We start from the raw sequence: 12,721 nt of genomic DNA on the forward strand, positions 1-12,721 counted from the left end.
TCAGTGAGTCACCAGGTAGGGGCAAGTGGTGTTCACTAGACTGATACAAGTTCAATCTTGATGTCAGTGCCAGGTCTGTGGCCCCTCAGCAAATGGCCCAGGGTATAATAAGTTTAGCTGCCATCCTCTGGGTGCCCATAGACCTTTGTAGAAAGGCAGGGTTTCACAAAATTGTCAGGGTGAGGCTAGCAGAATTCATCAGGCCCAAACAGACCAAAATTTGGTCCTGTGAAGGGAGGGCTCTGCACCAATTGGGTGCGTGAGGGGAAAATGGTCCCTGTTCTAGAGCCACACAACTCAGTGTGTCCTAGATTCTGCCAAGAGCTCAAGCTCAGCAGGGTGGAGCTGCTGGGAGTTGGGAAGGTGGGGCCAGTGGATCTCCCATAAGGGGGAGCATCAGTCAGGCTTGGAGGAAGGCAGGAGGAGTGGCCCTTGCCCTAGGGCCACCAAAGTCAGTCACTGACACTCCCTGAGTCTTCCCGGACCTCTACACCCTTGCCCAGGCAGTTGATTCCTCATCCTGGTATGAGTTGTGCAGGGTAAGGTGACAGTGATTCCAGAGGGTGAGGCTATTGCATTCTCCCAGGCTGATGCTGCAAAGACGAGAGTACTCCATCCAAGAAAGATGGCATCTATGGTATAGGAGAGGGACTCAGCACAGGGATCCTGGTAGCTATCCCTTCAGCTCTCTCCCTAGAGCCACAAACCCCAGTCTCTCTCCACGTGACTCTAGGAAGAAAGCCCAGGGTGTGTGGCTGTGAATGTGATTTTGTGCATTGGCCCTTTAAGAGGGTGCCTGTGTCTCTAGCAGATTCCCATAATGTCTAGGCAGTCAGAATTCCCACTGATTTTTACAGCCAGATGGTACATGGGCTCTTTTCCTGGCTCTGGTGCTGTGGCCTGAGGAGCCTGGTGTGGGGTTGAGACAGCTTACTACTCAGGGAGAAAATTTGCAGCTGAGATATCCCTCCAGATTCTCAGCTCTGCCCCATGGGAGCAAGGTCAGCTATTTTCAACTCTCTGCACTTCTACCAGTCATGATGTGGCTTCTGTAAATCCTTGGTTAAAAGACTTCTGTTCAGTTAGTCTTCAGTTGGTTATTTAGGTTGATTGTTCTATATTCTAGTTTTAATTCCAGTTTGGTCCTGGGAGGAAGTGAGTGTACCTTTCCCCTACTCTGCCACCATCTTGGATCTCTCCTCTACAAAATGTTTAAACAAAGGTTAATTCCAATCCTTTGCAAACTCTTCCAAAAGATAGAAAAGGAAGGAAAACTTCCCAACTTATCCTACAAGGCCAGCATTACCTTGATATTAAATCCAGACATACATACCACAAGAAAAAAATTACAGACCAATATTCTTTATCAGTATGGGTGCAAAAATCCTCATAAAAATTTTAGCAAACTGAATCCAGGAGTATATTATAAACATTATATTCCATGTCCAGGTGGGAATTATCACAGGAATGCAATGATGGTTCAACAAAGAAAATTGATTAATCAACACCACATTAGTGAACAAAAAAAAACACCCCAGAATCATCTGATGCAGAAAAAGCATTCAATGAAATCCAACAACATAAATTTCCTCAACATAATAAAGGGCATTTAAAAAAATACCTAAAGCTAATGTCATACTCAGTGATGGAAGATGAAAACTTTTCCCCTAACAGAACAAGACAACAATGCTTGCCTTCACTCCTTCTATTCAAGGTTGTAATAGAAGTCCTAGCCAGAATGATGAGGTAGAAAAATAAAAGGCATCCAAATTGGAAAGGAAGAAGTAAAACTATCTCTATTTTCAGATGACATTTTATGTATTAGACATCCCTATAGAATCTACAAAAGAATATTAAAGTTAATAAATGGATTCAATAAAGTTGCAGAATACAAGATCCACATACAAAAATCAGTTGTATTTCAATAAACTAGCAATGAAAAATCCAAAATAAAATTTACAATTCTATTTAAAATAGCACCGAAAGAAATAAAATATGCAGGAATAAATTTAGCCAAGGAGGTGCATGACTTGTGCACTGAAAACTATAAAGAATTGCTGAAACAAATTAGAGATGACCTAAAAAAATGGAAATATATCAGCACTCATTAATTGGAAGTCTTAACATTGCTAAGATTGTAATTCTACCCAAAGTTATCGACAGATTCAATGCAATTGCAATCACAACCCCAATGATTTGTTTTGCAGAAATGTAAAAGCCAATCCTAAATTCAAATGGAATTTCAAGAGACTTTGAATAGTCAAAATAATCTTGAAAAAGGAAAAAAGTTTGAGTACTCACATTTCTCTATTTCGAAACAGTATAAAGTTGCAGTTATCAAAACTATGTAGTGCCAGTATAAGGACAGATGCATAGATCAATGGAATAAAATTAAGAATCCCCAAATAAACCCATAATTCTATTCATGGGTAAACACTCCAAAGAACTGAAAACAAGTGTTCAAATGGAACCCTGAACAAGAATGTTTATTGCAGCACCACTCACAATAGCTGAAAAGTGGAAATGACCCAAACATCCATCAAGTGATGAACAGATACACAACAAGTGGTCTAGCCATACAACGGAATATTATTCAGCCATGAAAAGGAATGAAGTGCTGATTATGCTACTAAGTGGATGAATCATAATGAGAACATTATACTTAGTGAAAATAGCCGGACACAAAAGGCCAACTATTTATTGTATGATTCATTCTCTAGGAAGTTTACAGAATAGACAAACCTCTATGGACAGGAAACAGGTTCATGGTTGCCAGGGGTCTATCGGAAGAGGAGAGGGGATGTTGGGGGTGGGGGATAGGAGGAGGACAGTAGGGAGTGACTGCCTGAAGGGTACAGGGGTTTCATTTTGGGGGTAGTTCCACCGTTTTGCAAGCAGATAGTTGCGATGGCCGTCCAACACCACGAGTGTATACCTGGTGCCACTGGATCATACATGGTTGCTGTTTTTTCTATACAGCGTTCCAGTCTAGTAGAAAGTAGGAGCTCCCTCAAAGAGAGGGTCCAGTGAGCAAAGGTGAGCAGGGTGCCACCAGCGCCCCTTCTTTGCAGGCCCAGGCCCGCCGGGGCCAATGGGAAAGCAGTGACCTCACCGAACTTGTAGGTCACAGAGCCTGTGCCTCGACCAATGAGGGGCCGGTCCGTGGTCGTTAGAACACTGAGCGGGAGCCTCTGTACTGGCTATCTTGAGCGGTTGAGACCAACTGGCGAATCGCAACTGACCGCACCTGACCGCACCTGACCGCACCTGACCGCACCTGACCGCACTGCAGAGCTAGGCCGGTTGGAGAAAGTGCACCTAACGCCCAGCATGTCTGGGCAAAGGAGCCGTGAAGGGCCCTCCGATCACCAGAGGCGGAACCACAGCCGCACAAGCAACAGCAACCGCAACCGCAACCGCAGCCGCAGCCCGTCTACCAGAGCAGACTTGTCCTTTTCTGTGAGCCACCTGGAGCGCCTCCTGCGGGAAGGCCACTATGCCCAGCGCTTCAGCTCACGCGCACCCGTGTACCTGGCGGCCATCATCGAGTACCTGACCACCACCGTCCTGGAGCTGGCGGGCAACGAGGCCCAGAAAATCGGCCGCAGGCGCATCACTCCGGAGCTCCTGGACATGGCGATCCACAACAACGCACTGCTCAGCGGCTTCTTTGGGAATACCACCATATCCCAAGTGGCCCCGGGCTGGCAGTAGCTGCCCAGCATGGCATGGGTTCCCCGGGCCTCGACCCTAGGACGCCAGGCCCCCTCACAGCCCAGGCAGCCTGAGCCTGCCTGGTGCCTTGGGCAAAGTCATTGAAAATAAAGTGTTGAAAGGAACCCATGTGCCTGCTTCAGTCACTGTGTGGGAGGTGTTTGTGGGACATAACTCGTTGGAGGGATGGGGCTGATGGTGGTGTCTTCCCGGGGGCGGGGGTTGAGTCGGAGATGGCAAGAGAGGAGCAGCCTCTCCCGGTGACAGTGCAGGGGGCGGTCCAGGATGGGACAGGCTGGCTGCGGTGGGGTTGAGGCTGGGGTATGGAAGACTCCCCCATTGCCTCTGAGCAAGTCAGAGGCCCGCAAAGTCCCCAGGAGGATGGTGTTCATTGGGGTGGAGTGCAAGGCCATGACTAAGGCATCGTGATAGGGTGACCGTGCAATGCCAACCCGGGTGCAGAATGGAGGCGTGGACAGAGCGGTTGGCATGGACTCCAAATGGGGCAGTGGGTTTGACGGGAACACTGAGGTGTGATGGGGGAGCAAGAAAGATGCAACATCGAAATTAGGGTCAAGAGGGATCACAAGTTTAGTTTTGGTCCTGTTCCCTGAGAAATGCTTGGAGGCATAGCAACCTGGGTAAACAAGCTGTCACCTAGCCGCAGAGAGCGCCTGGCCCCGCCCCGCCGGAGGATCCGGGATTTGTTTACGGTCTTTGCAGCAGTCCAGGCCCCGCCCCAGGACGCGGATATTTTGCGTATCACCAGGGCAACGAGGAGGCGCGGGGCTTAGGTGCCGGCCGCGCCGCGAGCCGCTGGGTTGAGCCGGACGCAAGACGCAAGACACGCTGCGGCCGGCCGCCTGCACCCGCACGTCCACCCGGGTGCGTAGGCGCGACCGGAAGCGCTCGCGCTTGTAACATGGCGGCGTCCTCCAGCGGCCTGGGTGGCGGCGCGGGCCCGGGGCCCGAGACTGGGGACTTTCTGGCCAGGTACCGTCAGGTGTCGAACAAGCTGAAGAAGCGGTTCCTGCGGAAGCCGAACGTGGCGGAGGCCGGCGAGCAGTTCGGTCAGCTGGGCCGCGAGCTGCGCGCTCAGGAGTGCCTGCCATACGCGGCCTGGTGCCAGCTGGCGGTTGCGCGCTGCCATCAGGCGCTGTTCCACGGGCCGGGGGAAGCCCTGGCGCTCACCGAGGCCGCCCGCCTCTTCCTGCGGCAGGAGCTCGACGCGCGCCAGCGACTCGTCTGCCCCGCCGCCTACGGGGAGCCGCTGCAGGCTGCTGCCAGCGCCCTGGGTGCCGCTGTGCGCCTGCACCTTGAGTTGGGCCAGCCGGCCGCCGCCGCCGCCCTCTGCCTCGAGCTGGCCGCCGCCCTGCGCGACCTGGGTCAGCCGGCCGCCGCCGCCGGCCACTTCCAGCGCGCCGCCCAGCTGCAGCTGGCACAGCTGCCCCTGGCCGCGCTGCAGGCGCTCGGCGATGCCGCCTCCTGCCAGCTGCTGGCGCGCGACTACAATGGCGCCTTGGCGGTCTTCACGCGCATGCAGCGCCTGGCGCAGGAGCACGGCAGCCACCCGGTGCAGCCCCAGCCGCCGCCCCTCCCGCTGCAGCCACAGTCGCAGGTACAGTCGCAGCCGCTAGGTCTCCAGCATGGATCCGGCGCGGCACCCACCCTGCAGTCCTCGCTGCTTCCTCCGAATGCCGGCTCTGCGGCCGCACCCTCTCCTGCAGTACTGGGCGCCTTCTCGGATGTCCTGGTCCGCTGTGAAGTGTCCCGTGTGCTGCTGCTGCTGCTCCTGCAACCACCGCCCGCCAAGCTCCTCCCGGAGCATGCTCACACTTTGGAGAAGTACTCCTGGGAGGCTTTTGACAGCCACGGGCAGGAGACCAGCGGCCAGCTTCCCGAAGAGCTCTTCCTGCTGCTCCAGTCCTTGGTCATGGCTACCCATGAAAAGGACACGGAGGCCATCAAATCGCTGCAGGTGGAGATGTGGCCACTGCTGAGTGCTGAGCAGAACCACCTCCTTCACCTCGTTCTGCAAGAAACCATCTCCCCCTCAGGACAGGGGATCTGATGACTCACATTAACCAAGTGACTTTTTGCCTGTTACCAGATTTTACGAATCTGCCTTTCCATTTGGGAGGAAATAAAATATATTGATCACAGCAGTTCTACCTTTGTTAGCTTATTCCTCTTGCCACCACAGGAATTTAGTTGACTGAAAGTTACTCGTATCCCAAAGACGTATTTCCATACTAGCAGAGAAATAAACAGTATACCATCAGAGTAGAGCACATGGCTCTTCCCCAAAACGGCAACATAAAAATGAAACCCCTTTTATCCTTTTTCTCTTCCACCCAAGTTGCCCCCCCCCCCCCTGCATTTCACTGTCAGGATTTTATTTCGCACCATGACTAATTTCTTTGCGTATTTCTATATCTGGCTATGCGATCACCCAATTTCACCTCTGTTTTATCTGCCTCATACTTATTCTTGGGAATCATTCAGTTAGTACAATCATTGCTACAGCCTTAAATCCATGATAAAGCCATTCCAATACTCCTCACTTGTGGCTTAGATTTAGTTCATCTATAAAATGGGTATAACTTATCTACCTCTCAGGAGACAGAAAGCAGAGTACCTTTTTAGTTCCAAGGTGTATTCCTTCACTTGAAGTTAACAGTGTGTCTAGTGTGTGGGCTATGCCAGAAAATGAATCTACAGAGAGTATTTATGAAGTGGTCATTACTCATAGCTGCAATACAAATGTGTTCAGTGCAAGGTCTGGGGGTGGACTGAAGGGGAGTGGGGTCCAACCCAAATGTGTCAGATGTGCATTGAATTCACATTTATGGTTCTGTTCTGAGAGATATCAGTAATACATATGACCATTTTTATTTGTAGTAGTAATCTTTCTGTAACTTAAATATGTAAAATCAGCATGGTTCTTCCGTGTTATGTGATCATATATATGCAAGCCAGTGCCATTCCCCAAAACCACGATGGCGTTCCATTTTAAAACACTGAATTTCCAAGGCTTTTTGGTCCAAATATTACATGTAAACCCACTTAGCCATTTTTAAAAAAAATTCAATTATCTTAACGGTTTTGACAGTGATAACAAGAACTCCAGAGTATAATCTTGTTCTCATCTTGTAGGCTGAAGTTGTATATAGCCCTAATCTTTTGGGGTGAGATTTAAGGACACAGTTTGGGGGTAGATTTTTGTTTTGTACTTTTTGGGGGGACAGTTGTGGAGGTTTGTTGCATTATGAGTTAAGTGCCTCAAAATGGGTGGGACTTTTGAGGTATTCTTTTCTGCTCTTTCAATAGTGTGGAAGTGATAGGTAAGGAGCTACAGGATATACCTATTTGAGACAGACTGAGCCACCATTCCTGTGCTCGCACTTGGCTGTCGGGAAGGGTCTTTTGGTGCCCCAAAAGTTTAGTCCAATTTATTGCAAAAATGGGAAGGGTGTGTGCTCCTTTGTGCTTTTGCTTTTTACTCCTCTCAACCTGGGCTGCAGGCCTGGCTGGCTGCCTTACTGTCTTATGACAGGAATTCTTGAGTTATGTAATGTGACTGGTGATAGTGTTTGGATTTGGGCTTAAGAAAAATCTTCCTTAGGCCTCTGATCTAAACTCCTTGCATTGAGGAGGTGGGGGGAAGGGTCACCAGAGAGGTAAGTTTTGGGCATACAAGGAAACATTAAAGGTTGTTTTCTATTGTCATTGGCTCATTTATGTATGTCCCTCAGAAATTTCATAGTACTGATAGCTAGGCCAAAGTCAGATTTCAGCGATTTTGACAGAGTTCTCTTGCTACATATCAACTTAATATAAAAATTAACACTGATTTCTAACATGACCAATAAATATTTTAAAGGACATGGTCAGTCTTTTTAACTTGAAAACCAGAGGGAAAGATCTGCATCATTGATTGACAATTCAAAATTAACATTCAAAATATTATAAACTTGAAAATGGTGTGAATCATTGATCTTTAAAGGGTGTTGGGGGTTCCCCTTCCCCCTCATTATGAGGGACTTCTATGATGAGAAGTATTGCTTATGAAAAATATTTTGTATGTGAATGGTATAAAGATATAAAAATATTTGAGAAGCACCACACTGGAGAAAGATCACTAAGACTGAAATTTATAAATTAGACAAGTTCTGGGATGGAAGGGTTCTGATTGATGTTAATTGTCTAGATATCTCTACTGCCATTAGACTAGACCACCAGTCTTCAAACTTTTTCTGTAAAGGACCAGATAAAAAATACTTTAATATTTTCAGGCCACAAATGGTCTCTGTAGCATAGTGTTCTTTGTTTTTGGAACTTTAAATATGTAAAAACCATTCTTAACTCACAGCCCATACAAAGGCAGGTTGTAGTCCAAATCCATGGGTTCTAGTTTGTGCACCCCTTTGCCAGAACTTAGAACATAGTACAGTTGACCCTTGAACTGCGCTGGTCCACTTATACTTGGATATTTTCAATTCACCCATGCAATTCAAACCCACATTGTTCAAAGGTCAACTGGCAATTGGGAATACACATTAGTGGAGGGCTACCTTAAATTATAAGCAGATTTTCAACTGCATGCGCCATGGGTCCCCAAACCCCCGAGTTGTTTAAGGATCAACTGTAGTTAATAACTTAAAGAAATGATCCTTATGAGAGTAGTTAACTATCATTACCATTGAACAAATTCAACTGCAGATTCTAGGAAACAAAAAATAAACTAAAAGAAAATGAAAGACAATTTTAAAACTTTGAACAGAAATTAATGAATTACAAAACACCTTAAAAACCTATGTTCGATTTTAAGACCAAGGGTTGATTCTTTGAATATCCAAAAGAATAGACAAACTCTCACTAACTGATAAAAGGGGAAAAGAGATAAATGTGTGTATGTAGATATAGATACATAGTGTGGGAAGGGAGATAGAACTCCAATGCACACATTTACAGCAATTAATTACAGGTAACAAAATGAGAATGCCAGTAAAGTATCTACCACTAAACAGGGCACAAGGCTCAAGTGGCTTTTCCATCTAACTTTTATTAAGCACATGATTACTACATTAATTAAACTATTTTAGAGCAATAGTTTAATGGAAAAAAAATGGAAGCTTTTCCACTTTATTTTCAAGTTTAGTATAACTCTCATGCCAAAATCTGATAGAGCCCCCAAAAAAGGTAAACCAATTTTATTGATTAGTATAGATAGAAAAGTTCTAAATAGGATGCTAGCAAATTGGATCCAGATAAGTTTTCAATGATTAATACACTACGATGGAGGGCAGTTTTCCCAGGAATGCAGTACAGTGCTGTGCTGGAGCTCGCTAGTGCTAGCTTGTGAGAGCCAATTGTGCTCATGTGTTCCAAATTCTGCATTCAGTGATATTACACCAGCAGCTTGGAACCTGGTATGATGGGATTATTTACATCATAGAAATCAGCAAATGCTCCAAATAAGGCCTTTCCCCCAACAGACCACCCCCTCCCCCCCGGCATTTTGCCTTAGAGCCAGTTGTTAAACATTTGCGAGCACACCATTGAATGTAAGTATAATTTCACAGTAGGAAAGAAGAAATGTGACCATATCAAAGATGCTCAAAAAGCATTTGATGAAATTCTGCAGCCATTCCAAGTAGAGCAAGAATAGAAGGAAACTTTTATTATTATTTTAAAAAAAAAAAATCTTTATTGATTTCCGAGAGAGGAAAGGAGAGGGAGAGAGATGGAAACATCAATGATGAGAGAGTCATTGATCGAGCCCGCAACTGGGCATGTGCCCTGACCAGGAATCGAACCCCTATCGCCTGGATCCTAGGTCGACGCTCAACCGCTGAGCCATGCCCGGCCAGGCAGGAGGAAACTTTAAAAACATGACAAAAGGTATGCATTTGAAACTAACAGTGACTATTATATTAAACAGTGAAATATGGGATCCATTCCCATTAAAGTTAGGAAAATGGGCTTATTTGTTATATATATATATATATGATCTATATGAGTGACTGTGTGTCTGTGTGTATGTATATTAACATATTACTTATAAAAACACTTAGGGTGATTGCTATTTTCTGTCTACCAGGTTCTGTCAGCATGTCATCAATGTAATGGACTGGTATGGTGTTTTGCGAGATGTTTGGAGTCCCTTGGGTTTATATTATGACAAAGAACAAAGCTGGCATCACCCTGAGGCATGAACAGTAAAGTTCCTACTTCATAAATGCAAATATATTCTGATTTTGCTTATCAATGGAAATAACAAAAAAAGCATTTTCCAGATCAATAGTTCCCTATCAGGTGCCTGGTTCTGTGTTAATTTGTTCTAGAGGAGATACCACATCTGGAATTGCAATTTTTGTCATCACCACGTGATCAAATTTGTGATGATCTGTCATTTTTCCATGATTCATTTGGGTTTTGTAGTGGCCAAACAAGGGCCCTAGTTAACTATTTCAGGTGTAGTCACTAAAAGACTTTCATGCAGAGAAAGGATGACTGCCTCAGAGACTGGAAAATGTTGCCTTCTTAGGCAAAGGAGGCTCAGGGGAATTTGGAGGTTTGCAATTCTCAGCCTCATACATGCCTACTTAAATGTATCCATCCCAGGTCTGCGTTCTCCTCTTTTCCAGCAGTGCACTTGCCCTAGCATAATAGAACTCATGGGGTTGAGCATTTAATTGTCTCTGCAACTCTACAATTCATATGCCCAGCCCCTAGACTTTGTCTTAAGTCCAAGTGCCTGCCACAGGATATGGAAGACTCCTCCAGAGCTCCAAGGATGTGTCTTGATTATCCACGTATGTTCTTTATATATATTCATAACATTTACTTTCTTTTTCCACTATGTATGTTGTAAAAAGAAGGGCCATAAAAAGGAGACAGGTCACCCAGCCGGGCATGGCTTAGCGGTCAAGCATCAACTTAGGATCCAGGAGATCGTGGTTCGATTCCCAGTCAGGGCATATGCCCGGGCTGCGGGCTTGATCCCCAGTTGGGGGCATGCAGGAGGCAGCCGATCAATGACGACTCTCTAATCATTGATGTTTCAACTCTCTCTCCCTCTCCCTTCCTCTCTCTGAAATCAATAAAGATATATTACAAAATAAATAAATAAAAATAAATAAAAATACAAGTCATTATACAACTAGGTGGCACTACAGTTGTTGCCACAACTAAATGCCACTGTCAATTTAATCTCCCAACGTCTTTCTCACCATCTGTAATTCATCCCATAGTATCACTGGTGATAATATGAGAAATTGTGATGCCACCACATGTCATAGATTACTCAACATTCAACCTTCTCCCCAAGCAAGGAAATTATATCTATGTTCCTTGAATATACTAGCAACATGATCCTAGAGTTCCATTTTGAGGGTCTGTTTCCTGGGGCTACATCTGGCACCAATTACTGTATGAGACAGGGTTCCAACAAGAAATAGGTAACACTCAAGGTAATTTGAGAAAAATTTAATAAAGGTACTAGATAGGAAGGTGGGGGCAGGGTATTACCATTTCTAGGCCTGGAGAGATGAAAGAGGGAGCAGAATCCTAAAGGAGAGAATTAGGTAGATTCTTGTAGTGGGTCACAAAAATGACAACAGATTCTTTACATTCCTCCTATTGAGAAGTGGGGCCTATGTTCCATGCCCTTAAATCTGGGTGAATGTATGACTTGCTTGTAACCAACAGAATGTTCTGGCAGTGATGTTATGTGAATTAGAAGAGTAGATCAGAAAAGGTGACGTAGTCTCCACCTTGTTAGCTGAAACACTCACACTTTAGAGTCCCTAAGATGTCACATAAGAAGCCTAACTACCTGGAGATTGTCATGCTGTGAGAAGCCCAGGCCTCATGGAGAGTCCATGTAAAGTTACTTCAGTCAGCAGCCTCAGATGCTGTCCTAGTTAGGTTATTAGCACTAACCACCAGACATGCATGTGAAGATACTTTTAGATGACCCCAGTCCCCAGCTGTCCAGTCTTCCCAGCTGAGGCCCCAGATATTGTGGAACAGAGACAGGCCATCCCTCTGTGCTGTGTTCAAAGTCCTGACCCACAGAATCCATGAACAAAACAAAATGGTTGCTTTTCCGACACTAAGTTTTGAGGTGGTTTGGTACTGAGCAATAATAACAGGAACAGGTAGAGAAAAACACTTTGAGGGGAGCAGTGGCCTTTAGTGTAGACATACAGCCAAATCCTTTAAAAGGAGGAAGCCAGGAGAATAAGCATCCTGATCTTACTTTCCTCACTTCCTCTGATTTCTTTCCAGTGAAACCCAATAAAAAGCCAGAGAATAAGGGAGCCTGTTAAGGTAATCACACAGGTAAGGCTCACAGAACAGGGAGCAAGGTGGGGAAGCAGGAAAATGGATCTAAACGGGCAAACAGAAGTTACCTTGCACCGAGCCATTTGAAGACTTTGAAATTTATTCTGAAGACAAGAGGGAGACATTGAAAGGTTTTAGGTAGGGGAATCGTAAGATGATTATCCCTAAAATGATGTGCAGCTTTATTAGAGAAGAGACTAGAGGAAAAGACTAGTAGGAATGTAACATAGTAGGTCAATTGTGAGGTGGTGGGGGCCCCGGGCTACAGTAACAGCAGTATAAATGAAACAGAAGAGGTGTGAGAGGCATTACAAAGAAAGAATTGACTGGATTTGTGGATCTATTTATTAGAGGGCGTAAAAATGAGGGAAGAGTAGATGCTGCTGCTAAGGTTTTAAGCCTGTTTAATTAAGGGTCTTGAGCTGGCCCATAGAGAATTCACTATTTCCCAGGTTCACCCATCCCTTTGTGTAGAAGACACAAATCTTTACCTCCATTCATGGTTTTGCCCCCTTTCATCTACTGCCTGTTGGACATTTAACCTGATTGCCCTACTATCACCTCAAACTTAGAATATCTATAAGCAAACTCACAATTATATCAATCCATCCAGTCCTGAATCACTTATTTCTGTCAATAGAGCATCTCTTCATTT

At 45.6% G+C, this 12,721-nt stretch overlaps 3 protein-coding genes across 5 annotated transcripts in view; 2 read left to right on the plus strand and 1 right to left on the minus strand.

Annotated features, from left to right (window-relative positions):
• Positions 1 to 12,721, minus strand: part of F8 (coagulation factor VIII) — a 156,844-nt gene that overhangs the window by 25,028 nt on the left and 119,095 nt on the right. The window lies entirely within an intron of this gene.
• Positions 3,008 to 3,811, plus strand: H2AB1 (H2A.B variant histone 1). The gene has a single exon (XM_016216919.2). It carries the CDS (start codon positions 3,331 to 3,333, stop codon positions 3,712 to 3,714), a length of 384 nt encoding a protein of 127 aa, XP_016072405.1. The 5' UTR covers positions 3,008 to 3,330; the 3' UTR covers positions 3,715 to 3,811.
• F8A1 (coagulation factor VIII associated 1) lies at positions 4,500 to 5,876 on the plus strand. The gene has a single exon (XM_087829300.1). It carries the CDS (start codon positions 4,637 to 4,639, stop codon positions 5,783 to 5,785), a length of 1,149 nt encoding a protein of 382 aa, XP_087685426.1. The 5' UTR covers positions 4,500 to 4,636; the 3' UTR covers positions 5,786 to 5,876.

This window comes from Miniopterus natalensis, chromosome X (genome assembly GCF_054644295.1).
Source record: "Miniopterus natalensis isolate mMinNat1 chromosome X, mMinNat1.hap1, whole genome shotgun sequence".
NCBI lineage: Eukaryota > Metazoa > Chordata > Mammalia > Chiroptera > Miniopteridae > Miniopterus > Miniopterus natalensis.

Coding starts and splice junctions, on each gene's coding strand:
- H2AB1 (XM_016216919.2), top strand. CDS start 3,331: ATGTCTGGGCAAAGGAGCCGTGAAGGGCCCTCCGATCACCAGAGGCGG.
- F8A1 (XM_087829300.1), top strand. CDS start 4,637: ATGGCGGCGTCCTCCAGCGGCCTGGGTGGCGGCGCGGGCCCGGGGCCC.